Here is a 25,462-nt window from a genome sequence, read left to right on the forward strand (position 1 = left end):
TTACTTTTAAAAAATAATATTAATGACTTTACAATAAGATTAACTAAAAAGCAATAAATAATAGTTATCAGAATAAAATATTTTATTAAAAAATTTTTCATTTATTTAAAGTTGACAATCGTGTTATTAAATTATTCAACTTGTTTAATATTTATTATGACTTATTTACCCTTTCTAGTTTAAATCTGCTAAGAGGTTTTTTCTTACTTACAGAATCAGAAATATGTGTTTGCGTCAATTCCTGTTTTTTTTCTTGAACTGTTTGTGTGATCTGTAAAATAAAAAATATAAATTATTATTATAAAATGTTTTAACATTTATATGTATATAAATTTTAAATTAAACATTTACCAAATTTTCAAATGTTGACACTTTTGTTGTATCACTTTCGAAATATTTATCTGTCGAATAATCTTGTAAAGGAAAATTACTATCTTTTCTATTTGAGTTATCTCGTGGTGGTTTTAAAATGGACTTGGGTTGAAAACATACGTTGTGAATATCTGTAGGATTATGGATGACATTTTCATCATTGTCGTGTGATGGTGAAGGAGTATCGAAATTGTTAATTTTTGACGTATTACTAGAGTCACGATTATAATTTACTTTTAAATTTTCAACGTTTGAGTTAGTTTCAATATTTAATGGCTTCGTATCACAATTGTCTTCATCACAGATATCTAGAAAGGACACCTTTCTGACGTTTGATAATTTATCTTTATCTCGCGATTTTTCAGTATGATTGCATGTTGAGCTCTTTTTCATTTTGCTTAATTGCTTGTATGAATGTATAGATTCTAGATTTTCTATCTCTTCCTTTTCTTGATCATCATCATCATCATCATCTTCTTCATCATCATCATCATCGTCGTCGTCGTCGTCATCTTCGTCGTAATCATCGTCGCTGTCATCTTCATCATCATCATCAATATGTAACCTACAATGGGTATTATAAACAATAAGATTGACTACATGTTTTAATAATTTTCAGATACTTAAATATTATACTACAAAAATTAAAATTACAAGTTGCAGAAATGTATTTACCTGTTATATTCATCAGTTAATTCCTCTTCAAGTTCTAGTTCATCTAGTCTTTGAAATAATTCTTCTTCTGTAAGTGGGTAATTTTTATTCACTTGTTTCTCTTTCGACTTTTTCTCATGATATTCTTTTTCCTTTTGTCTATGTTGAACTAAAATAAAGAATTACATAATATATTATTCTGACGAATTTTATAGTTGGAACCTTTCTAAATAAAACAGAAAATTAAGAAATTTAAAGTATACCTCTCCAATTGGTCAAATCTTGATCACTCCAGTGTTCGACAAGTTCTTCATTTATATTATTCTCAAATGCTCCATAACTTAAAGGATAATTCTGTCGCGATTCTAATAAATCTCTTTCCGATTTCAATAATATTAAATTTTCTTGTGTACCTTATTTGAAAATAAAATGATTAAATATTAACTTTATTTTTCAAGACACTAAAATGTTTAAATTTTGCTGAAAAAAATTACGTTTTATTCGACGCTTAGTTAATTCGATAGCTTGTGCTGCAGAGTATTTGACAAAGTATCCTTCTCCCAGGCATACTAAAATTTCGTTCGTATGTTTTAATTTACCCTTTATCAATGCTTGTTTCCCAATGGGAATCATACAATTTATGGATAATTCTAATGGTAAAATTTGAAGACCTTCCAAGATTGTTTCACATTGCTTTTGAAAATTGGTGTATCTTTCTATTTGTTCTTCATTTCTTTGTATAATCTGCAATAGATAGTTTTTAAATAATTTCAGTTTAGAATATTAATTTGTTTATACTTAAAAATTAATTTATTGTACAAACGTACAATTCAATTAATATAAATAAATGCCTAAATGTTAAGGCATTTAGGCATTTATTTATATTTGCTAAAAAAACATTTATTTTAGAATAAATTCAATTAAGTCGTATACCTCTGAAAGAGTTCGTTCATGAAGATTTTGCTTTAAAGAAAAAGATTCAGAATATTCCATTGTTAGAAATTTCTATTGATAAGAATCCTCTTTACTTCTTTTTTTACTTTATATTATATATTAATTATGAGATATAAAAATAATAAACACTCAAAAAACTTTATTCGTATTCGTATCAAGTATTTTGTTACAAATTTTCGACACGTTTGGACACCTTATGGTGCGATCACACTTTTAAAGTGTATCCCAGCTCTACTCTTTGCAGGTTGTCAGGGTGCGAAAGCAGAAATTCATGAGAATTAGCAATTAGCACACAAAATACTGAAGGCATAGAAGCACCTTAAATATAAAGATGCTTGCACACTTACAAATTTACACCCGTTCGTGGAAATTTATTGTAAAAAGAACCATAACTTCTTCCTCGATTTCATCCACCCATAAAAAAAATCTATGCTGACGTATATGGTAATTTGTTCCGATCCCTGGGTGCAGAAGTGTACAAGTAGTAGTAGTGTCGAATTGAATTGTACGAATATTTTTGGTGTGAAAAGTTAATCAAGCAAAGATAATTTGATAAAAGAAACATCAAATTTGCAACCTTAGAAGCAGGTATATGCATAAACGTATTTTGATTTTTAGTGCAATTTACAAAAACAGTAGTTTTTGAGAAATATCTACGAAATTAATTGTGGAACCAAACAATAATCCGTATAATTCTTTTCATGACCATTTGTTGACTCTGTGTTGTTTTTGACATCGCACATAGATTTCTTTTTCTTTTTATGATTTCTGTTTTATAATGTTATACGATTTTCGTATTGCGAAATAACCTTGACAGAAGAAACGAGTCTTCAAAACATAACAATATTTAATTATTGTGCTGGTATATATTTTATTCTTTATAATAGTTTTACTTATTTTATTCCAATTTTTTGATGGAATAAATCTTTAGATTGGAAATATTTTTAGGAATGTGTGTACAAATAATACTATACTGAACTGAAAGATACATTAACCTCAATTAATTGGTGCAGATTTTTACGGTATACTAACTATATATATTTATATCTATATATATATAGTAAAAATTTATATATAGACTATTTTTATTTACATATATAAAAATTATTTGTATTTTAATATATATTTTTATATTTTCCTGAATTTTTTTTAAATTACTGCAGTTAGTGATTAAAAGTGTTTAAAGTTTTCTTAGCTTAATATTAATTGATATTGTTTAAATTATTTATAATATAATTATATGATGGGTTTCAAATTCCAATTAATATTTTTATTCTGATTCATGTAACGAAAACAAATTTGTTACAATTGTTTACTGCATATTAAATGATACAGTGACTTTTACAAAACATTCTTTCAAATATAAGTGATATTCCATAAAATAGTAATATTTGTAACTTTGATATTAATATTGAAATAATGACTAAAAGAAATATGTAATGAACTAATTTTCAAAGATAAAAATTGTGCTATCTATAAACAAAGCGTGCGAACGTTAATTTAGGAAATTAAAAGTGACAATCATACGCTCTTTTTTTAAAACCATAGCGATGAAAATTTTTGTATAATTTATGCAAAGAAAAAAATATGAAAGCAATGATTAATTTTTCACATAACACTGATTACTGTGTTAGTTGAAAAATTATATTTTACAGCTCTGATAACTGTAAAGAAAAGTAGTAATTATTTTCTACCCTGTACTGAGTATGTATTGTAAAAAAAGAGCATTCCGAGCCCTGAAAATGAGTAATCAGTGCTATGAAAAAAGTAAAATTGAGTTTACAATTGATAATTAACTTTAAATACGTGTCAAATTATTTTTAGCAATTTTCACAAATTAAATTAAAAAAATGATAGATTTTAGTAATTTAGAATATGATTTGAAAATTCGCGCAGAAATGAATTACCAACAGTTGCACGATAACTTGGAAATTCATCTTTATCTCTTATACTGTACACATATTGTATAGCAGGGCACTGACGGCGCGACGAACCGTTGTGGCTATACAACAGCTGTTACAAGTGTTCTGACAGTTCATGTCGCAATAACTCCCTGTCGTTTTATTCACCATATATACTTTTAATTAAAGAGTTTATAGGATAGAAACTTTCTCATAACCAGAAATAATAATAAATATACTTTAAGAAATATACAAGTTACAGATAAATAAGGTTCGTATTTTTAAAAAAAAGCTACAGTTCTTTGTTCTTTTATTTAATATGTCAGATCATCTTCCTCCTGTCAGATATAACCGCTCTCTTCTCTAATTTGTTTACTTATATGCTTACTAGTTGAAATTATTCATTAAATTATCTCTATTAACTCTTTATTCTTAATAAGAAATGCATTAATACTCCAACTATGTTCTAGTAACTCCTTCACAAAACATACATTTTTTAAATCAATGCGCTCCATATTATTTCTCACAATTCGTCAATGAGAAATCTTTTACAATGAAAAATATTTCTTTGTGTTTATTTTATTTATGCTTGAGTTACTTGAAATTACATTTTGCAATATATTAGAAAATAGTCTTTCAAGTTTGATACTCAATGTAATAGCCTAAAAATTGTTATCCTATAAAAATTAAAAAGTATGACATAAGCCATTAAAACATTCATATATATTTTAATATATTTATTTTTTTTCACAACACTCTTTTTATTTATGATAAACTCGTAATATTTTTTAAGGTTAGGTTAAATAGTTACAATGTACCTAATTTTTTGTCTAGTTTATATATTTTTTATAATTTATTGATAAATTATTAACAAAATCATTATTTATCATTAATTTTTATTTATTAATTTAATAATTAATTCTTCAATTCAAGACTTCTTGTCTTTTTATTGGTTAGTTTCGTTTCATTATTTTACTCGTTTTCAACTCTAGTAAGATATAAATTTGATATTTATAAGAATTGAAAAGAAATTTTTTATATTTAACCTGAATTTTATTAATTTGATGCTATTTTCTACCACATTGATTTCAAGGAAAAAGAATTGTTAAAAATTAAATTTTAGTGACAAAGTTTTTTTAAAAGAAATGTAAATATTTTTTATATTAAACAAATTTGTTAATTTAAATGTTTTTAAATGTGCGTACGATTTCAGGTAGCTATAGAAGATTGGCTATAAGAAGAATTGTAATTTAAAATTTTTTGGGCGAAGATCAGAAAAAAATTTTCTCCATAGGTACGTGATTAGTGAAAGTAATAACTTTGTATTTATCATAATTTTCCCCAGTTCATATTTAATTAGAATAATTTTCTTCAATAAAATGCAGTGTTATATTTTTTTAAATCTTGAAGTATTAACTAAATTGAACTAAAATAAAGTTTCTGTGTAAAAGGTTTCGAGAGCAGGATACTTTGCTGTAAATTGAAAAGAAACTGAATCACCGTTCAGCTATGTCAGTTTTGAATCAAGGCAGTGAGGATGCAGTGGAATGTCCGCTATGCATGGAACCATTGGAAGTCGATGATTTGAATTTCTTTCCGTGTACTTGCGGCTATCAAATTTGCCGCTTTTGTTGGCATAGAATTAGAACTGATGAAAATGGTTTATGTCCCGCTTGTCGCAAGGCCTACTCTGAGAATCCTGCTGATTTTAAACCCCTAAGCAAAGAAGAAATAGCAAAGTGAGCAAAATGTTTAATCAACTTTAAGTGATTTTTGTTAATTTATAAGTTTCAAAAATGTAAAATGAAAAATATGTTTATTAAATATAGATTAAAGGCAGAAAAGAGATTGAAGGATCAACAGCGGAAACAACGGGTGACAGAAAATCGCAAGCATTTAGCGAATGTCCGAGTAGTTCAAAAGAATCTGGTTTTCGTAGTTGGATTACCAATGCGGCTGGCAGATCCAGATGTGAGTTTTTTCAAATTTTACTATTTACTTCATTTACGTCATTTACGTACGTTTCATGTAAAATATATTTTCTTTTTTTAATTTCATGTTTTAGGTTTTAAAAAAACATGAATATTTTGGAAAATTCGGAAAAATTCACAAAGTCGTAATAAATCAAAGTACTTCATATGCTGGATCACAAGGTCCGAGTGCTTCGGCATACGTAACTTATCAGGTTAGTTTCTGCAACACCAACTAAATTTGAAAATTTGAATATTGCTAGAATATTAATCGGAAATTTGATTTCAGCGTCAGGAAGATGCATTGCGCGCTATAGAAGCTGTAAATAATATTGTTGTGGATGGTAGGACAATAAAAACGTCACTTGGTACAACAAAATATTGCTCACATTTTATGCGCAATCAAAGTTGTCCGAAACCTGATTGCATGTATTTACATGACCTTGGTGATCAAGAAGCGTCGTTTACTAAAGAAGAAATGCATCAAGGAAAGCACCAAGAATACGAAAAGAAATTAGTGCAATCTTTACATGCCAATACATCCATTCAAAGGTTAGTTCTTAAATACAATTAATTATTATTATTACTAATAAATTTCAGTATAACATAATTTTTGTAAAAATACTTTTAGAAAACCTACTCCTTCTCCACCTGCGTCAGGCAATGTTGTTCGAGATAGTGGAATGTCAAATTCTCAAACCAAAGAAGCATGGCCCTCGTTACAGTCAGGTCAGACGAATTGTAAGTTAATTTCAAACTATTTCAAGTTCAACTAATTTTCATAGACAAACAACTGCTCTTATTAAGCTATATTAATTTCAGGTTCACAGATAAACTTTAAGGATCCATCTCTTCCTGTTGAAATTGCAAGTCAAAATAACGTTATTAACGAGAACACTACGAATATACAACAAAATCTTTCATCACCAACAGTGCCAACGAAAAAGCAGAGCAATAATAATAATAAAGGGGAAAGTGGAATTGGATTTCGACGAGGCAAAAGTAATAGTGAAAGCAAAGTACAAGCTGCTCGTAATAAGCATAAAAATTGTCAGAATAAAGAAAAGCACAACGTGCGAGGCTCCACGCAGTCAGATTTAAATCATGCAAGTGCCGAGTTAAGCACGCAAAATAAAACACAACCTCTGGTTAATGGTCAAAAAGAAGTACGAAATTGTTCAGCCGAATCAATTATAGAAACAGAACAGATATCTGCTAATAAACAAAATGTAGATAATGCACAATCGCATCGTATGCAAGATCCAGAATTAAAACTAAAACAGCAATTTAACGACCTTAAAATAAATGGGATTGTACAAAGTGTAGATTATAGTCATTTAGACAGAGAAGGCGAATTACAAGGTGAGAGATGTACACCAACTAGTACAATTTCCAGTTCAGATGATTCGAATGCAATTCACCAAATAGAACTTCTAAGTAAATTAAAAGAAGATAATGATCGTTCGACACTTTTAGGTATACATTTATTTTTATTATTGTCAAGAGATTATATTATTATGATTAATAATTAAATAATAATTTATTATTATAGGTTCATCTCCAATTAGATGCAATTCATCGCAGAATATAGGTCAGCAGTCTTCTTCAGGATTATCTACAGACAATACCAATAGTTTTCAGTCTCAATTAAATCATCGAACTATTTTTCAAACAGATAATAATAGTTTCTTTAGCTCAAATAATTTCCATAAAGTTTCTACTTCCGTGCCAATACCATCCACAGCTCAAGCGGGTATGTAAAATTAATAATTATACAATTAATTAAATAATGAATAAGCCATAAAAGTGTATTAAAATTTTCAGCAAATTCAAGCGTTGATTGGATGAATTTAGGGCATATATCTATACCGGACTCTTTACCAACTGTGTATTCAAGCGAAGACTGGCAAGCAGCTTTTGGATTTCAGAATGAATCGCCACAACCCAATCGATTTATAAGTAAACCCAATAGAATCAACACACCGAGAGTACCATTCCACTCTGAAGATTTTATAGTCGATGATACGTACACGAATTCTCAATATCCTTCAAATTCATCAACTATTGTATCAAATATACTCGTAAACTCATCAGCTACGAAATTTATGGCTGATTTTCAACAAAATTCATTGCAACAAAGACTTGTTATGCAGGTACTTGAAATTTATGAAAGTTGAATAAAAATGTTCTCATTGTTCTAAATTTGGCACTTTAACTAATATATTATTTTAGGCTCAACAAAACTATGAGAATAGTGAGTATTTGAAACAAAATGGTTACACTTCCTTAAATAAGGTTCAAACAATTCACGATGTGGGACCTAGTGTAAAAGCAGATGATGAACTTGGCTTTGATCCATTCCACGAAACACAAAAAGCATTGGCTGAGCTCATGGAAAATGAAATTCAAATTCAACAGCAAAGACTTTTTCAACAGCAACAACAGCAATTAAAAGAGAGAGAAGATAATCGAGTGCAACTTCAGTGTACTTTAGGTTCTCAACATTTTTCTCAGGTATTTTATTTTCTCTTTCAAAACGCTCTTATAATAATTATTAGATGAAATACAAAATCCTGCTCTTTTATTAGGTTGCACACTTAGCACATCTTCAGCAGCAAGCACAACAACTGCAGAGTTTACATGCTTTGCAACAATCGCATTCCTTATTATCGCGATTACCTCAAGATTTTATTCAACAAAATTCTGGTCAAGGGACAATTACAGTGGCTAATTTAGGTCAACGAAGTCGCTTACCGCCTCCGGGCTTTCCTGGTTCATCACCAAATCACATGAATTCATTTGGCCTTGGAATACCCCGCCCAGCACCTTCAAATAATACATTTTCTGGTTTGTAAACGCTAAATTCGAATATAATTTATTATTTTTTACCTTATGCAATAAGGAACAATAACAAAAACTGGAAAATTTGAAAAATTCTAGATTTACTGATGTCTACTGGTAATAAAATGTTGCCATTCGTAAGTCATTCGTCTGGTGGATTATCATCAGGACAAGCACCTCATCACACTCCCTATCTTTTAAATCAGAATTCAGTTCTCAATTCACAAGGTAATTTTTAAATTATCTCTCGCATCTCATTGTCTATTGTTTTTAAAAATCCCTTCAACCGAGATGAATACTGTCTAAGACGTAACTAAAAATGAAAAAGTGAATTTAAAAAAAAATCAATATCGACAATTGGGCACAGCGATTTCCAAAAAAACATCCACTCAATTTCTATATAACACTTTTTCAACAATTCAAAACAACATAACCCTACAAAATTATTTTATGCCCCAAATTTTATTTTGTTCATTAAGAAATCGTATTCCTTGTATTAAAACAAAAAATAAATTATTATTATAAAAAGTTCATTTTTTACTTCTTATTTAATGAGTATTTCTAAATAAAAATTGTATGAATGCGAAAGAGTAAACATGAAACAAATTAAAAAATAAATATTTTTCAAAAGTGTATTTTAGTGTTAGGAAATGTAAAATAAAATCTATTTTAATTTGAATTTAAAATTTTTATTTATTAAATTTTAAATAGGTCACTTTATATAATTGAGGTTAAAAAAAATATGTTTATGCTTTATAATTATGTACTGCTAATGAGTAGTTTTAAATTAAAAATTAAATTTAGCTCTGTTAAAAGAACTTATATTCAAAAGATTTACTATACATAACTATACATTCAAAATAATTTTTCTTACGTGAAGAGAATATAAAAACTATTTAAATGCAATTTAAATTCTTTATAAGGAAGAACCGAAAAATTGCATTTTCTATCTTCAAATTAATACCTTGGTTGAAGGTGTAAATTTGTTTTTTTAAAAACTGATAATTATTTTTTATTTTTCAAATCATTTGATAATAAACCTTTTGAAATCTTTTGTATGCGTACATTTTTATTAATTAATTTTGTGTTTCAGGGACCGAAACATCACAGACGTAAGAATACGGCGTAAGCTGGCATCTTACAATTAGTGTTAAAATATTTGCCAGCATTTTGTGCTATATTTTACAGTCTAGTAAAGTTAATTGCAAACAAAATATTTAATTTTGAATAAAAGTGTGATGAGAATATAAAAGAAATCACTATGTACAATTGAAGACTGCTATTTAAAAACTCGCTAAGTGCTATTTCAAATGTTGTCACTTCATAAATTTTCTTTATATGCTACATTGTATTTAGATACATGAATTGTTTATTATTATTATTATTATTATTATTATTATTATTAATAATTATTATTATTATATTATTATTATTTTTATTATTATTATTATTAATATCAGATATTATTGACATTTTTTTCAAAAACAATCATTATTTAATTAAAAATTAATCTTTGCATTAAAAATATAATTTTCAAAATTAGATTATACTATAAAACGCGAATATTGCTTTAAAATTGATTTTAATTAGTAACGTTTTATGAGCACATTATAAATGAAAGAGAAATAACACAAAAAGCATTTTCACACTTAACATAGTAAAAATTGAGTACACACTTAAGATTGTTAAATAATTTTTAACAGTATACAATACTATTGAATCTTCTTATCCAGTTGTACCTGATAAGAAGACGTTCATGAAAGTCGATCAGAATTTATTGTCTCATTCTATTATGAATTAATCATTTTGCAATGCATAAATGGTTATGAATTTTTTTTATTTTACCGCTCTGTTTCAAAATTATAAAATAAAAAAAAATTTTAAAACACTGTAATAAGCAGTTGATAGTATTAGGATTAATTTATATTTAAATAAATAGTTGTGACCAAAAAATAATTGTTATAATATTTTCTTAAACTATTTCATTGTGTTTTTGATAAACACGATGTAGGATATAATTCAACTGCTCTATTCTTTTATTATTTCAATTAATTTGTTGTTAATATTCGTCAATAATGTTAAGCAACTAAGTCTTCTTACCAGGTAATATAAAGAATTCATTTAAATAGATATATTTTCAATTTTTCATCTTTCAAATTCTGCATTCCTAAAAATAATTATTATTTTTCTATTTAGCATGGAAAACGTTACAAAAAAAAAATGCATGCATAATTTCTTTGGTGCGACAAGTTTACCAGGTCAAGTATTGGTTCCTTTACTATATTTAAAATACTGTGTAAATTTATATACTATTATTTTTTATTTATTTGACTGCGATTTAGACAAAACATTTGATACAATTTATTGCAGTAAAATGACTGAATGTTGCAGTCTCTGGAAATTATAACTTTAATAATAGCTACACTTATTTTTTTTACATAACATTATTTTGTCAAACATTTCATTCCTGACTTGAATCTATCACACATAATTATAGAGCTAAAGAATCATTATACATTACAATATACTTTTTACTATTTGGTACCTTTCTTTCTTGGAATGCAGGAAGAATAGTATAAATAATTGAGAGTAATTTCTGTTTGATAATTTTGCTTAAATTGGTATTAAAGCAATCGTAATTATAATTTGTAGAATTTTAAAATTTTAAAATGCATCCTGTGTGATTGATATATTCTAATTAGTAGATACAAAAGCTTTTTGTTAATTTTACTAACAAGTTATTAACAGCTTTAAAAGAATTTAAAAACATGTAATTTTACAAATTGATACAGAATCATAAATCATGGATATTTACAAGAATATTTTTACTATGATGAAATGTAACGTTAAAATGTTTTTTTTCTCATAAACATTCACGCTTTATAATTTAGTGGAGAAATCTGTAAAATTACAAAAATTACAACTTTATAGATTGTTATAGATCTTTGTGGGATTACCAATCTTTGATGGATATTTACAAGAAAAAAATTATTTCAGCCTTTCAAATTGCCTCCTAAGGTAAAATGGTTGTCATTGTGCACCTCGTTTTCAAATGAGATTTTTTTTGGCAATCACAGGGCTATTACAACAATTAGAAGAAATAACAGTTGTCTTTAATCTTTTATCGCGCAAGCAACGGTAAACAATTTATTTGCCTCTACATTACATAACGAGAAGAAGAAAAATAAAACTGTTACGTGGATGTCAAGTGCTGCCTTTAATAAACGCCAATATTTGTTCGACAAAAATGCCTTTTTAACCTTCTGTTAAATACATGTTAAATTGCCTTATGAAAACCTAAAAATTCAGGATATTTTTGTATTTTTCACCATTTTACACAGGTGGTACTCTAAAACAAAGTTCATTAACTGATTGGATTATCTACTCACTGTCAATTTTTCACATAACGCGAGCATTTTATTTATGTACATAAAATAAAATGAAATTGATCTAATTTTCCTTTTTCATTCGATTTGACGTCATTCTGTATATTATAGAATCACGTCCAGGATCCATACTGGCGATAGCAACTGAAAAAAGTAACGCATTTAAGATTCTGCACATTTGCTGTAAATTATTGCATGAATTTTAACTACTTACTACATATAGCTAGGAGTGAGAAGAAGAATATAACGCCAAACCATAGAATGATGTTGAAAATAACAGGATAGTCTTTACTGTATTTCTTTGCGAGATTTTTATCCGCAGCCTGAAATAATTGAAATTTTTTAGATAAATATAAATAAGATACTGTATTAGAAAAAATTATACACACCACTTTCGGAGTATCATTTTCACTCGTATCTCGGTAAACTCTATTTAAATTCAGAGATCTAGTACGACGAACTTGACTCTGATCATTGGTAAACGTAGCAGTTAGTACCTAAAAATATAGAAAAATATAATAAAAAAATTCTCGTACAATTAAAATTTCTAAACAGTCACTTTTTAACTTACTTTCCCATTGTACACATTAACAAATGACTCGCTGACATCATTAAGAGCATCATTCAAAAGTGCAAGAGCTTCAGTTGAAGAGGGTGAACCTTTTCCATGTAATTCAATTACACGACTCAAACCAGATACTACAAACCAATAAACATCCGGATTCGAATCCTTGGTAGTTATAGTAGAAGTTATTTTATTAGCGATCTCTCGCAAAAGTTGAACTTCTTCGAGAAACTTTTTATCTTCTTCACATTTTAGACTTAAAAATTGCAGAGATGATGGATCAATAGGCATTGGCTTCAATTCACCGAGAGAAGATTGCCCAAGCTGTAAATAAGTTTTTCTTTATACTAACGATTTATTTCAAGTGAAATTAATTTTTTAATTTTGACTTGAATTTTAAGTTAAAGTTTCCTTACAGCATCGAGTCCATCACCAAGGTAAATTCTCACTAGAGTGTTATTATCATCTTTTTTCCCCAAACGTCCAGTTAAAGCTTGCCAAGTAGTTTCTTCATTTTCATCAGCATTAAGAGGAAACAGTATACCTCTTGTTGAATTTAGTGAATCCTTTCCTTCAACAGCAATTACTACGACAGCTTCAGGTAAATTAAACGAATCAAGAATGCTCATTCCCTTCCAATTTCCCCTCTATAAACAAACAATAAATAGTTGGTAAATAATAATACAATAAATAGTTACGGCATTATTGAAAAATACAAAATTTATATATTAATAAAAACAATTGCGTACTTGTTTCACAGTAAGTCCAAGGGCTGCGGAAAAAACTTCTTTTAAAAAGCTTTGATCGACTTCTTCATTGCCATTAAATTGTACACTATTTGGATTATGTAAAATTATAAAATTTCCTTCGGCGTTTACTGAAAAATATGTTTAGAAATATTATATATTTGACACTATAGTCAAAAGATTTATCACTCAAAATACAGTATTTAAAAGTTGAAATCTTTATTAAATTACAAATTAATACATATAAAGTTCAATGTTAGAACTGCTTTTTTTCGTTTTGAAATATTCTTTTCGTTTGCAATAATTTTTGTAATATTTTTTATGTGAATGTCATATTTTGTGTCAAATTTAAAAGTAAAAAAATAAAATCAATTACCTGCTCCAAGAATAAAAGAGATCAATACCAAATTAAGTAACATTGTTGAATAAATAAACTATTTTCTGACAAATGAATCTATATATTTACAAACTGAAAATCTTTCCTTTCATTCAGGTGACTAAATCATGTGATTAATATGTGACTATGTGAATGTGAGACCATGTGAGACTGCTCACTGCAAACCCTCAACTACCACACCTATTGTATCCTAATGGTGCGGTCATACCTCGTCATGCATTAAACTGCATTGTACAATAAATAATCAAATAATGATTTTTAAAATATATTTATTGCATTTAATTCCTTAGTTTATTTAATAAATATGTAAAACAAACATGTTCAGCATCAGAAAAATGTCATTAGCCCATTGAGTTGACGTGTAACAGAATTATTACGGATACGGAGACAGGGCATTAGAAAGAAAAGGATGCAGAGTCTATTGTAGACACAGCCTTAAGCGCCCCGGCGTAAAATCTTAGGGTACAGTTACAATTCCATGTTGTAACTTTATTGCGAGAACAGGGGCCGTATTCTCGAAAGCATTCGACAATTCTCGCATGCGTAAAATGTCGAATGGTTAATGTCGCATGCGACTCTGAAAGTCTATTCTCAATGACCGTTCGAGATAGGTTGTTCGAAAATTTCCGTGTGCGACATTCATACATTGTTGCCGTCGTTTCCAAATACTTATCTGCCAATCATAATTGAGGAGGAAGAGAACTTGACATATGAGAAAAATACAAATAGTTATCCGTTCATTTAAATATTTCAAAATCAATTCAATTTTGCGTTTACAATTTTTATAAACAAATTAACTTTAAGCGGTTTCAGTTTGAAATTTTATAAAATTTTAATTTTGAATGAATTTAATTTAAAATTTTGATAATTCAAATTCTTTTGAAATTAGTTATATTTGGCAATATATATTTAATTAATTATTAAAAATAATGAATTTATAGAAGAATTTTAGTTAAAAACACTAAATACATTGAATTTTGTAGACGTACGTTACAAAATGATTACAAAAATTTAATTATTTTTAAATGTAATAAAATAATGAAAAAATAATAACAATCAAATATTTATTTAAATAGAAGTTACTGATATTATTACGAATAATTTTATAATTAAAGAAATTCGTAAATAAATGTAACAACATTTTTTTTTATATTAAAGTTTTAATATTAGCATTTGTAAATTGAGAATTTTTTACAAAAATGTTAAGAAACTGGAATATGTAATATTTTTTTTTTAAAGAAAAGAATCAGTTTGTGAACAATATTGTTATTGAAAAATTAAAATTATGCATAATAAAGGGATATATCCCTTTATATTATGCATAATTTTAATTAATAAATATATATATTTCCTATTTTTGCAAAAAGAAAATTTATTTGTTAATCAAAATTTTTTGTAATTTTATAATTTTAAATTTTATTTTATTTTAAATCTTAAAAAAGACCATACTTTCAATTTGTGAAACAATATTTTGTAAAGAAAAAAACAAAAGCATACACAAAAACTAACTTTAAAGTGTGAACAGACAGAAAAAATGAAACGAAGATTAAAAAATTAAAAAAAATAAAAAATAAAATAAATATATTGTTAACATGATTCATTCACAAAAATAACACAAACATGTGCAATTTATCCATTATAAATTTTGCATATTATAAATTATTTACATTAAACTTTTATTTCACAAGTTTACTTTTAATTCTTAAACATTACATTTAGGTTATTTTGTATAGTTTTTCTACTTTAGCATGCGGTTCATGTACACTAATACTACTTTATATTATATACGTTTATTACAAGGATGACACACAACCTTATTTTTTACTAGCATTTCGTATACGACTTTGCATCTCGAATGGCCACTACCCACTCGAGATGAACCATTCGGAAATTATCGCATACGACATGAAATCTCGCATGCGACAAGCGTTCGAGAATAGCTTTTTCCATCTCGAATGGTCTGTCGCATGCGACATCTAGGGTCATCGATTCGAGAATACGGCCCCTGAACCTGCACAGGCAGCCGAGTTGTGTCCGCACCTTAAGGGGAGCTACATGAGAGTGAGCGAGAAGAAACATAAAGGGAATAAATTATAAAGAAAAATAAACTTAATTATTTAAAAAACAACATATGCATATATTACTCAAATTAATTTTAATAAGTAAAAATAAATATACAATAATTATTTAAACATAAAATATAATAAATGTAACTTATGAGAAAAATTTTCCTTCACTATTTGTAAATAAAATGAATAGAATTCAATAATGAGATCGTTGCTTTATGAAATGATAATATCTATTTGTACACCATGTCAATTATAAGAAAATGATGATATGGTGGTTTTCATCGTTTATACGTATATACATTTATACACAGTTTTAATCGATCAATTTGTCAGCACTGTAAAATTGCAAATATTTCTAAAAGTATATTATGAATATTGTGATACTTGTGTCATTTTTCTTCCTTTTTGCTAAAAAAAATTCAACCCCAAGCTTGACTTTTGCAATAATGAATAATTAGTTTTCCATCAGTCCCATAACAATCGAAGAGATTTTGAACAGTTTGATCTGGAGCGGGTGCAAATGTTTGATTTATGTAGAGAAACTGTAATAAGATAATTCACTTGAAAAAACGTTTTCTATTTTAAAACGTAAGTGAAATTAAAATAACTTACTAGTCTTTCATTAGGCTCTAATTTGATATATTTTTTAATAAATTCTCCGACAGATCCAATATGCTTTTCTGGATTTACTGCCCATTTTTTCTTCTTCATAATCGGTGCATCTCCAGCGGCTTTCAATAAAATGTCGACTAAAAAATAAAAAATATTTAATATGCAAATTTTATTTTTATTTATTAAAAAGTTCTGAATTGAAATTACTTTTTGATTTATCCTTGGCAGATATTTGTGGATTTCCATTTCCTGAAAAATTGGTTTCCACACAAGCTGTGTCTTGTGGTTCGTCAAAATTTGTGGTTTCTGCAATGACTGGGTTGATTTTTGATAAGTCTTCACTCGCTGAATTACTTTCCTCATCCGCCATAACTTAAAGAAGTTAATCTACAAAACACCATTGACGAAACTGAATTTACACTTAGATTAACTGAATTTTTTTTTTTACAATTAACGTGAAATAATAATATTTTGGTGGTTAGTTGATGCAGTGTTTTATATTTTAAATCTGTAATATTATTAAATATTTTACATTTTGTTAATTTTGTCATTTCGGAACAAATTTCAAACTATTGACAAAAACTGATTAACAATAAATGTTATTTACTAAAAATACTATTAATTACTATAAAAAACTTACAACAACAATAATTGAAGATTAATTTCAATGCATTCTTTGAAAATAATTAAACTGTTCAACAATTACCTAATGCTTGCTAAATATCGATTTCTTTGTAAACAAATAAAGTGACACAGCTGTCGGTGCACATTGATAAGTTTTGACGTTAGTGGCGCATGTGTAGCATTAAAACCGCGTGATTTTCAATTGAGATTTTTCACAACGTGTGTGTAGAAATTTTTAATTTTTTACAAACAAAAATTTTTAACTGGATTTATTCATTTGTTTTTTGTGAGTTTTTTTAGCTTTTTCAAACTGGATTAAGTTGAGACTGATAGTTTTTTCAATTGATAATAAAAACCCTGCTAAGAATATTCCACCTCCTATTAATAGAATTAAAGGCAGAATATCAATAATTTCTACTGAAGTCCAGCCATCTTTATTCTGAAATGAATATATTTTAGTTAAAAATAATTAAATGTAAATCAAATTTGATAAAAATGAACTTTACTTTTGTAGGTTGTACAGCCCATTCGATCTTAAATAATCGCTGAAGAATCCCACTGTCTCTCATCATGAGGAGGCTAAAGAAACATGCATTTCTTAAATACAATATAAGAATAGCATTTTGCTCAATTTTGCTATTTTAAACTTACTTGCTGTTGATTATTCCTTTGTATGGGCTCCATTTTCGAACAGCCATTCCAATAGTGGTCTGCATCATAACATCTAGAGGTTCAAGAATACAATTCACTTTTGGTTGTAAAACAGCCACCATGTTATCCATTGCCATAAAAGCATAATTTTCTTCTTCGCAGACTTTTTTCAAACCTTTAAAATAATTTGGTGGTAATTCGTCACGATCAAGTATTTCATCAAACATTACTTGGAGAATCTTGTCTGATGTATTCTATTTCAAAAAATAAATTTATATTACAGTTCTAACAGCAAAAAATCTTCCAGGAACCGGAAAGCTCAAGAAAAAACTCAAGGGAAGCAGTTCACTGAAGCTTCCAATGAAAAGTACATTTTTGAAAATTTTAGTAGTCCTGTCTTACTTGAAAGAAGCTAAAATCAGCTGAATTTGAAATAACTCCAAATCTGTATGTTCCGTCTTTTAATAACCCTTCCATTGTAGTAAATGGCATTATAAAAACTTTTACTGCTAAGAAACTAATTAATGCAGCAGAATAAGCAGCAAGTATAACAACTGCTGTTACATGAATAACCAATTGTATAATCATCACTGTATCCAAGTCACTGGGGTCCATTCCTAAAAGAAAAAAAAAATTATTTTTACACATACTTTATAACCATCATCATCAAAACTCCTGAAATTGCATCATTTTGACCTTGATTACAAAAAGCTCCAAAAACAAGGAATGTAGTTTCGGAAAATGTTAATCGGTTCTTCACTTGTTTGAGAATTTTATTTTCAGTAATTACTTCTACAAAGGAGATGGAAGCACTTGAAACTATAATAAGAATTCCAAGTGAATACCAAATTCCCGACTGAAATGGATCTGTATAAGCCTTCCATTTTACAGCAGTAAAAGAAGGTCTTTTTATATACGTTCGACACCTAAAATTTTTTTTACAAAATATTTGTATTTTAAGCAGAGAAATTAAGAAAATTAGAGATTTTTAATTTTTAACAAACTTTGTTGTACTTTGTTGTATATACTGGAGTTGTATACTCTACGTCCTCTAGTCTATCTGTTGCCATCATTAACTCAGCGGCTATTAAATCTACCTCATTTCTGGTTAACATTCCAATTGCACCGATCCAAGATCCATTGCTCATGCGCAGTCCCCACTCGTGAGCTTCTTCGAACGTAAATCTACCAGAGTATTTGAAATATATATAAATAATTAGTATAACTCTATTTGTGAAAATATAAAAATTAAAAACAAATGCTAAATTTTAATAAACAATGATTTGCGTTCAATTTCATGTCGTCATACAAACAAAAGCTAAATTGGCATAACAGTTCAACTATGATTGTTTTTACATCTTCAAAATTTTAAGTAAACTTCTAATTGATCAAGATGAACCATTTTGTATTCAAGACTTATATTTCAAAATTCTGATGTTGAAAATGGAAAAATTCTAATTGAAAATGGAATTTCCAAAATCAAACATGAAAACCCTTTATTGAATAATGTCTGGGGGTAAAGTGCTGAGAATATTTAACGCACTACCATGTAATCGAGGGCCAATATATCAAATTAGACGATATTATGAAAGAAGAAGAAGAAAAGGCGATGGTACAAAAACGGATATCTTTGAGGAAAAAGGTGCTGCTAGTCAAGAAGAATACTTTCGCAAAGAAACTGCCAGACAATTGAAAAAAATAAGGTTGAGTTTGGAAAAAAGTGACAAGTTAAAAAAAGAGAAAACAGAGAAAAAAGATAAAGAAGAAACGAAAAATTCCAATTCGAATAAAACTGATAAATGAAGTACTCAACATGATTTGGTTAAGACATACGAGGTAAATTATTTTTAATGATAATAAGAATAATAATAATAGGTAATCTAAAAAATCTTACGTGCAATTCATACCATGCCCCAGAAGAGAAACAACTTTGCCAAAAAATCCATTTAGCCCTACCATTTGTCCAAATTGATCACGTACAATTAATGACACAGGAGGGTCCTGTTAACATTATGAATTAATTAGTAAATTAGTTTTAATTTATTTATGTAAATTCTCTATAAGGAACCCGAAATAAATGAACCTCTATTGACGAAACACGTAAATTTTGTCCAAACAAATCACCCCTTCGTTGGTACAATCCGAGTTTAGGAGTTGTTACTCCAAATTGCAAGTTCCAATAACCGAAGATAGATATTCTTAATTCTCGTTCTTTATCGATTTGATAAATTTCTGTTAATGTTGCTTCATCATCGGTACCACCTTTTTCAACTACCAAAAATATGCAGTCGAAAGGTATATAGATATTTCGAAAAAAGGAATCAATTGTTGTATTTTCACGAAAGAATATTATCCAAGTGGGATAAGCCATTGATATCCAGGGAGAAATTTCCTGTATTAAATAAAATTTTCAATTAAGTATTTATGTATAATAATTATAAATATTATAAATATTATAAATATTTGTGTTGAAAATGTTGAATACAAGAAAAAAAATTGTTAAAGCTTTTTTACTTTGTCGTGAAAACTTTCTAAAACATATTTGGAATTCGAGTCTTTTGAAACTGTCGACATTAAATATTATTAATAATGCTATTTTTTATTACACCCGCATCCTGTTAAGCAATAGATAAGAGTTTTAAATTCTTTTACATTGAGTTTGAATCACAACAAACAAAATTTATTAGATCTATATTATTATTTTTAAATCGTTTCCTTATAGCTTTTTGTTATTTAATTGCAGAATATACTCACATCAGCAAATTCAATCTTGAGTTCATCAGAATCATTCAACAGGACAAAAAGAGGTCTTTTTAAATTAAAGTAACCAATTCCAATCTGTAATATAATGTAAATTATCAGAAACATTAAAATTCTATAAATTATACATTTTTGCTTACATCAGTTTTTAAAGTATGTAGATTCATGGTAGCTGTACGTATATATAGTTGACTGAGATAACGTTGAAGATCTTTCAGATAGCCAGTTTCGCCTAATTCTAATTTCAAATATAATGCAAAAATTAACGCTCTTTTATAATTGCAGCACTGTTAAATTTTTAAAAATTTAAAAAAATTTAAAAAAATTTAAAAAAATTTTACAGAAACAATTATTATATACTCACCCTGTGTTTCCATTGGATGTTGAATAGTGTGCAATAAAATAATACAGGTATTGTTAAAATATAAATGTATTCCTTCTATAATGTTTTTATAAACATTCAAAGGTCTAATTAATTGGGCAGATGTCATCATTGTAATTATTAAAACAATTGAAGCCAATTTGTATAAAGTTTGCATTATGATCTGATTTATTATAATTTAAAAAATTTGAATTTGTCTCTTATAAATTCCAAATAATTAATATTTGTTGTTATTTAATACGCTCTTTCAGTAATTTTGTTTCTTGGATTTAAAAAACGTATATGTTTCTATTTTTCAAAATAATTTTTAAATAAACTATCGATGAAAAAAAATATTTGTTATAAAAAATCGACAAAGGTTGATTTAAAATAAAATTTTTATTTAGTTTATGACAATTTGATTCTTAATTTTGTTTGATTTATCTTCAATGTTATCGCTGTTTTTCGAGACCTATCTATTTATTCATCTACGTCCCTTTTGCACATCTATGTAATTTAACATAATTTAAAGCGTGCAGTTTCAAATAGACATTACCGTAAATGGGTATATTTCGTGTTTGTAATAAGGCCATTAGAAAATAATAAATAAAGTTCCGAGTGTGTTTGTACAAGTATTTCAATTTCTTCAAAAATCGATTAATTGATATTATTCGCGTTTGATTTTATGGGCAAATATGTATTCGCTTAACTTTTCATATAGTTTCATCAGAATCCTAGTTTACTTAATGTTAACTTGAAAATGTTGTTTTAGCTTTATTGATCGTTTAAAAAAAATGGTTACATTTAAATTTAAATCTGATTATGTTACTGATACCAGTACAGTGGGAATCATATTAAAAATTATTTGAAGTTTTCTAATTAATTAATTAATGATTTTTTAAGGACTAACTAATAAGCGACGGTGTATCTCTCTCTCATAAATTTGAATCAGTTAAAAAAAACTGATTTGGGAGCAAAAAGTCAACCTTTATCAGTTAAACAAATAATCTTTAACTGATTCAAATTTAGCAGAGAGTGAGTAAATAAAAATGTAATTCAAGTATTTTAATTCACTGTAAATTGAATTTACATGGTATAGTATACTAATGTATGGGTGCTGCTTTTGACCCAAAAATATTTAAAAAGCCATTTATAATAAGTATATTATTCTTTCCTCAAAACAAGCTCTTAGATTAAATGTATAGGATTCTCCTTTTATTATGCTCATATAACAACAATAAGCGCTTGCGCTGCATGTTCCTTGCAAAAAAATAAAAAAATAAACTCACTCCAAGAACAAGTTATTTATAGTGATAATAACTGTATAAGAGTCACTAACTTTGAATAACGTGGCTTATATACCTACAAAAGTTTATAATATAAAGCTTGTAAAAAAAATTTTTGCCTCTCAAACTATTGCTATTAAATCTCCATCATCATGCGTCGTTGCAGAATCCTTCTACTCTTTATATTCGCAAATTTTATAATCACTTTTAAGGGTAAATATTTGATTAATTATAAATTGTTTCTTATTTAACAATATTCTAATAATTCTCTAAATTCGCTTCTTAATCTATAAACTCTATAAAAGTAATTAGAGTAAAATTTTTTTATTAGTTTTTTCAAAATTAAAACTAAAATAGAGACATAAGAAAAATTTTCCTTCAAAGCTAATTTATTTCAAATATAATAAGGTGAAGCTGCTAAATCTGTCAAAGCACAAACGGAGGCAACTGATGTGACGGCATTAATGACAACAATGCGGCCTCTGATTCAAATTATCATACAATTGCTTCGAACTTATGTGGAAAATATGTACGGTGTAACCTTTCCTTGCACTCTTACATCTATCACGCCATGGAAACTAAAATGTACTCCATTGAATAAGAATTAAAATCAAGATGTATAATATAAATTGAAAAAAAATATATATATCCGTTACCATATCAAAATCGCATTATATTTATTACGAAAATAACAAAATTAATTTTTCCTAAAAAAACTGCAAAAGTAAACATTTTTTTTTAAAAATGTATGCGTATATTTTTTAAAATTTATTACAGCAGGTCATTGTCGATGTTAAGAAATTAATTGCCATTGGTACCTGAAATATGCTAATTGCACTTTTAAAAAATATTCTCGAGTTTTACCTCATTAAGGATAATTTATTTAAAAAGTTTTTATCTTATGAAATTAGGTAAAGAACTATTGTAATAATTAACTATATTAGAAAAATTAAATAAATTTTTGAAATTGAACATAAAGAAATGAAAATTATAACGTAATATTAGTTTACATTTCAAATGTTCAACATTTTTTACTAATTAAAAAATAATCTTTTCTTTCAGTATGAAAATTCGCTTTATATTTTTATGGTTGATCGTTCAACGATTACTTATTAATATAAAATATATGAAAATGTTTCCTTATTGACTCATCGTTACAATATTATTGTTTTTGTCAGGGATTGGATTGAATATAATGCGAAGGATATAAAAAATATAGAAAAGAAAAATATAATTAACGAAGATAAGGTATGTATGGCTAACCGAACTTGCTCTACTGATAAAACTAGACTTTTGACGTCACTGCAATGTACAATAATACTAGTATTTAACTACACTCACTTTGCATTTTCTTCAATTTGAGTTCCTCAGGATACATCAATATCATATCATTAAACGCACACTTATTTAAGTGAAATTCCAATTCCGCAGTTTAAAGCTTCCGTCATTCAGGTGAAAATTATTTTCCATGGGTAAAAGCCATTGACAGCCGTTGACTTTGACAATTGTACGCAATTGTTCCCAATTCTTTTTACTACCTATACATTGTACTTTCTATGGATATGATTATGTAAATATAAAAAAAAAATTAATTCAAATGGCTTTAATAAAAGTATGTATTTCTTGTAATAATTTTCAAAGACACAAATTTTTTTTTCCATAGTTGAAATATAAGTTAATCTATTTTTTTGAAATCTCGATATTATTTTCAGTTTGAAAAGTGAATATGGTTTCATAATTATTGTTTTTATCAGTATTTAAATTGTAGGTACCCTCAATTTACTATAAGGACGTATAGAGGATTTAAAAAAAATATAAGAAAGAAATAGATAATTAACTAACGATAACGTATGTATGGCTAACATAAATATAAACGTACAGTAAAGCTAGAAGTGGGGTAAACGTTTAACAAGTAATTTTAACGAGTTGCTCATTAGACTTTTGTTTGTGAACAGGAATAAGGAAAGAAGATGATGCTGAAAGAATTAACTATCCTAGTCCTCTGGGCTTGCGTTCTCAGCATCTCGACTGCCGTTGCTCCCAATAATAACCAAGTCGCCAAATATGATGATTCCAATAAAATTGATAATTCTGATTCATCAAGTGCGTGATATTTAAAAATTTAAATAGTACTGTATGATGATAGTACAATTATAATTACTTTTGAACACTAAAACTATATTTTTTGACACCAAGTGCTTTTTTGTTTCAGGAAAAGACATGCAGAAGGCAGGGGATAAAAATGGTGATGCATCAAAGTTGGAAGTACCAGCTAGGTTAGCATACAAAATAATCAAGTACAGTTTACTCTATGGAATTTATACTCCCATAGCACTTTCAATTAGGATCATGTTGGAACCGTTCATTTTGACATATTATGCAATAACAATACCAATAAAATTTTTCTTTAGCCCAATCATTAACCCAGTGGAAAAATTTATTAGAAGAGAAATTGCGAAGAAAGAAAACCTCGCCCTTTGGTTGGCCCTAGAAACAATGAGTTACGGCTCGGGAGCTACGGCTAAGAGCATTTCGGAAGGAATGCAGTTGGCCATAAATGGAATGACACAATTATTCACCGACATTGGACTTCCAGCTGCGAACACTGCGGAAAAGTTGTCGTTGCTCTCGGATCAAAAGGCAAAATCAAGATCCAAAAGATCAATTTCAAGCGCTATCGGCACTTTGTACAGTGGTGTCACTCAGCTAATTAAGTTTCCATTTATTCTTATAAAGGGAATTTTCCTCTTGCCGTTTAGAATAGTCTACTACACGCTACGTTGGCCTTTTTCATTCATATTTGGGGGTGACAGCTCGACCTACACTCTTCTCTTGACGGACATGAGTACCGAGAGAATTACCCATATGGTACTAACTGCCGTCTGGAAATTCATGAGAGACACCGGCTTTGCCCAGTTGAATACTTTTGCCACTAAATTAAAGGACAATAATGGTGTACCCACTCAATTCAGAACTTTGCTGTCTGAGTATGCTGCTATTTACAGCGTAATGAAGATGCTGAAATATGTTTCCTAATATTTATTCTAGTGTGTGTTATACTACAACTATATTTATCCTCTCATATTAATACTTAAAATCTAAAATAGTAATAATTTCCAGTGTAATTACCCTAGGAATCAGTAAAATACTAATTGGAAAATTTCTACAAATTCATGTAACTAATTAATTTATTGAAATTCAAGAGGTATTAGCATTTATATTCAAATTTCGCAAAAACTATATTTCAAAATGTTACGAAAATAAAGAATAAAGTTACAAATTTTTCTTCTTATTTATAAAGGTGTAGAACTAT

At 27.7% G+C, this 25,462-nt stretch overlaps 6 protein-coding genes across 14 annotated transcripts; 2 read left to right on the top strand and 4 right to left on the bottom strand.

Moving 5' to 3' along the window:
* Positions 1-64: 64 nt before the first annotated feature.
* LOC122500144 (RNA polymerase II subunit 5-mediating protein homolog) lies at positions 65-2,193 on the bottom strand. Its single transcript, XM_043608911.1, has 6 exons — positions 1,960-2,193; positions 1,521-1,770; positions 1,290-1,439; positions 1,048-1,195; positions 352-937; positions 65-271 (listed from the first exon to the last, which is right to left on the bottom strand). Exons 1-6 carry the CDS (start codon positions 2,017-2,019, stop codon positions 155-157), a joined length of 1,311 nt encoding a protein of 436 aa, XP_043464846.1. The 5' UTR covers positions 2,020-2,193; the 3' UTR covers positions 65-154.
* Positions 2,194-2,417: 224 nt separating this feature from the next.
* On the top strand, positions 2,418-9,948 carry LOC122500140 (TPR-containing protein DDB_G0280363). 3 transcript variants are annotated; one of them, XM_043608900.1, is made up of 14 exons: positions 2,418-2,568; positions 5,095-5,175; positions 5,333-5,620; positions 5,711-5,852; positions 5,947-6,066; positions 6,141-6,403; positions 6,483-6,592; positions 6,674-7,327; positions 7,404-7,604; positions 7,676-8,004; positions 8,084-8,365; positions 8,440-8,698; positions 8,792-8,920; positions 9,786-9,948. In XM_043608900.1, the coding sequence occupies exons 3-14, from the start codon at positions 5,391-5,393 to the stop codon at positions 9,806-9,808; spliced, it is 2,742 nt and encodes a 913-aa protein (XP_043464835.1). In that variant the 5' UTR covers positions 2,418-2,568; positions 5,095-5,175; positions 5,333-5,390; the 3' UTR covers positions 9,809-9,948. The 3 variants fall into 3 exon arrangements, with proteins under 3 accessions (XP_043464835.1, XP_043464837.1, XP_043464836.1); XM_043608901.1 differs by lacking the exon at positions 2,418-2,568 and adding an exon at positions 3,988-4,152; XM_043608902.1 differs by lacking the exon at positions 5,095-5,175 and having other exon boundaries at positions 2,440-2,568.
* A 1,041-nt stretch (positions 9,949-10,989) lies between these two features.
* LOC122500145 (ATPase H(+)-transporting accessory protein 2) lies at positions 10,990-13,964 on the bottom strand. 2 transcript variants are annotated; one of them, XR_006301441.1, is made up of 8 exons: positions 13,766-13,964; positions 13,393-13,520; positions 13,060-13,290; positions 12,650-12,967; positions 12,468-12,575; positions 12,293-12,401; positions 12,082-12,222; positions 10,990-11,989 (listed from the first exon to the last, which is right to left on the bottom strand). XR_006301441.1 is itself a non-coding variant. In XM_043608912.1 (7 exons), the coding sequence occupies exons 1-7, from the start codon at positions 13,806-13,808 to the stop codon at positions 12,143-12,145; spliced, it is 1,017 nt and encodes a 338-aa protein (XP_043464847.1). In that variant the 5' UTR covers positions 13,809-13,964; the 3' UTR covers positions 10,990-12,142. The 2 variants fall into 2 exon arrangements, 1 of the variants encoding a protein (XP_043464847.1); XM_043608912.1 differs by having other exon boundaries at positions 10,990-12,222.
* Positions 13,965-16,067: 2,103 nt separating this feature from the next.
* On the bottom strand, positions 16,068-17,305 carry LOC122500155 (autophagy protein 12-like). 2 transcript variants are annotated; one of them, XM_043608934.1, is made up of 4 exons: positions 17,174-17,305; positions 16,675-16,854; positions 16,468-16,604; positions 16,068-16,397 (listed from the first exon to the last, which is right to left on the bottom strand). In XM_043608934.1, exons 2-4 carry the CDS (start codon positions 16,835-16,837, stop codon positions 16,275-16,277), a joined length of 423 nt encoding a protein of 140 aa, XP_043464869.1. In that variant the 5' UTR covers positions 16,838-16,854; positions 17,174-17,305; the 3' UTR covers positions 16,068-16,274. The 2 variants fall into 2 exon arrangements, with proteins under 2 accessions (XP_043464869.1, XP_043464868.1); XM_043608933.1 differs by having other exon boundaries at positions 17,108-17,248.
* A 33-nt stretch (positions 17,306-17,338) lies between these two features.
* Positions 17,339-20,716, bottom strand: LOC122500149 (glutamate receptor U1-like). Its single transcript, XM_043608922.1, has 9 exons — positions 20,497-20,716; positions 19,826-20,134; positions 19,637-19,743; positions 18,757-18,927; positions 18,439-18,668; positions 18,145-18,359; positions 17,743-17,996; positions 17,598-17,670; positions 17,339-17,530 (listed from the first exon to the last, which is right to left on the bottom strand). The coding sequence occupies exons 1-9, from the start codon at positions 20,608-20,610 to the stop codon at positions 17,351-17,353; spliced, it is 1,653 nt and encodes a 550-aa protein (XP_043464857.1). The 5' UTR covers positions 20,611-20,716; the 3' UTR covers positions 17,339-17,350.
* Positions 20,717-23,444: 2,728 nt separating this feature from the next.
* On the top strand, positions 23,445-25,429 carry LOC122500150. Of its 5 annotated transcripts, none has more exons than XM_043608924.1 (5): positions 23,445-23,601; positions 23,918-23,997; positions 24,105-24,252; positions 24,362-24,425; positions 24,561-25,429. In XM_043608924.1, exons 3-5 carry the CDS (start codon positions 24,120-24,122, stop codon positions 25,183-25,185), a joined length of 822 nt encoding a protein of 273 aa, XP_043464859.1. In that variant the 5' UTR covers positions 23,445-23,601; positions 23,918-23,997; positions 24,105-24,119; the 3' UTR covers positions 25,186-25,429. The 5 variants fall into 5 exon arrangements, with proteins under 5 accessions (XP_043464859.1, XP_043464861.1, XP_043464858.1 ...); XM_043608923.1 differs by having other exon boundaries at positions 23,493-23,761; XM_043608925.1 differs by having other exon boundaries at positions 23,502-23,656.
* Positions 25,430-25,462: the final 33 nt, after the last annotated feature.

This window comes from Leptopilina heterotoma, unplaced genomic scaffold (assembly GCF_015476425.1).
Source record: "Leptopilina heterotoma isolate Lh14 unplaced genomic scaffold, ASM1547642v1 Lhet_182, whole genome shotgun sequence".
Taxonomy (NCBI): Eukaryota; Metazoa; Arthropoda; class Insecta; order Hymenoptera; family Figitidae; genus Leptopilina; species Leptopilina heterotoma.

Coding starts and splice junctions, on each gene's coding strand:
- LOC122500149 (XM_043608922.1), bottom strand. CDS start 20,610: ATGTTTCTGATAATTTACATTATATTACAGATTGGAATTGGTTACTTT. Junction 19,744..19,825: donor TACGTGTTTCGTCAATAGAG/GTTCATTTATTT, acceptor TAATGTTAACAG/GACCCTCCTGTGTCATTAAT. Junction 18,360..18,438: donor TGGAGCTTTTTGTAATCAAG/GTCAAAATGATG, acceptor TTTTTCTTTTAG/GAATGGACCCCAGTGACTTG.
- LOC122500150 (XM_043608924.1), top strand. CDS start 24,120: ATGATGCTGAAAGAATTAACTATCCTAGTCCTCTGGGCTTGCGTTCTC. Junction 24,253..24,361: donor TGATAATTCTGATTCATCAA/GTGCGTGATATT, acceptor TTTTTGTTTCAG/GAAAAGACATGCAGAAGGCA. Junction 24,426..24,560: donor AAGTTGGAAGTACCAGCTAG/GTTAGCATACAA, acceptor ATTTTTCTTTAG/CCCAATCATTAACCCAGTGG.
- LOC122500140 (XM_043608900.1), top strand. CDS start 5,391: ATGTCAGTTTTGAATCAAGGCAGTGAGGATGCAGTGGAATGTCCGCTA. Junction 7,328..7,403: donor TGATCGTTCGACACTTTTAG/GTATACATTTAT, acceptor TTATTATTATAG/GTTCATCTCCAATTAGATGC. Junction 7,605..7,675: donor ACCATCCACAGCTCAAGCGG/GTATGTAAAATT, acceptor TAAAATTTTCAG/CAAATTCAAGCGTTGATTGG.
- LOC122500144 (XM_043608911.1), bottom strand. CDS start 2,019: ATGGAATATTCTGAATCTTTTTCTTTAAAGCAAAATCTTCATGAACGA. Junction 1,771..1,959: donor ATGAACGAACTCTTTCAGAG/GTATACGACTTA, acceptor TATCTATTGCAG/ATTATACAAAGAAATGAAGA. Junction 1,196..1,289: donor AGATTTGACCAATTGGAGAG/GTATACTTTAAA, acceptor TCTTTATTTTAG/TTCAACATAGACAAAAGGAA.
- LOC122500155 (XM_043608934.1), bottom strand. CDS start 16,837: ATGGCGGATGAGGAAAGTAATTCAGCGAGTGAAGACTTATCAAAAATC. Junction 16,605..16,674: donor TGCCAAGGATAAATCAAAAA/GTAATTTCAATT, acceptor TTTATTTTTTAG/TCGACATTTTATTGAAAGCC. Junction 16,398..16,467: donor TAGAGCCTAATGAAAGACTA/GTAAGTTATTTT, acceptor ATCTTATTACAG/TTTCTCTACATAAATCAAAC.
- LOC122500145 (XM_043608912.1), bottom strand. CDS start 13,808: ATGTTACTTAATTTGGTATTGATCTCTTTTATTCTTGGAGCAG. Junction 12,968..13,059: donor TTGGTGATGGACTCGATGCT/GTAAGGAAACTT, acceptor ACTTATTTACAG/CTTGGGCAATCTTCTCTCGG. Junction 12,576..12,649: donor TTAATGTGTACAATGGGAAA/GTAAGTTAAAAA, acceptor CTATATTTTTAG/GTACTAACTGCTACGTTTAC.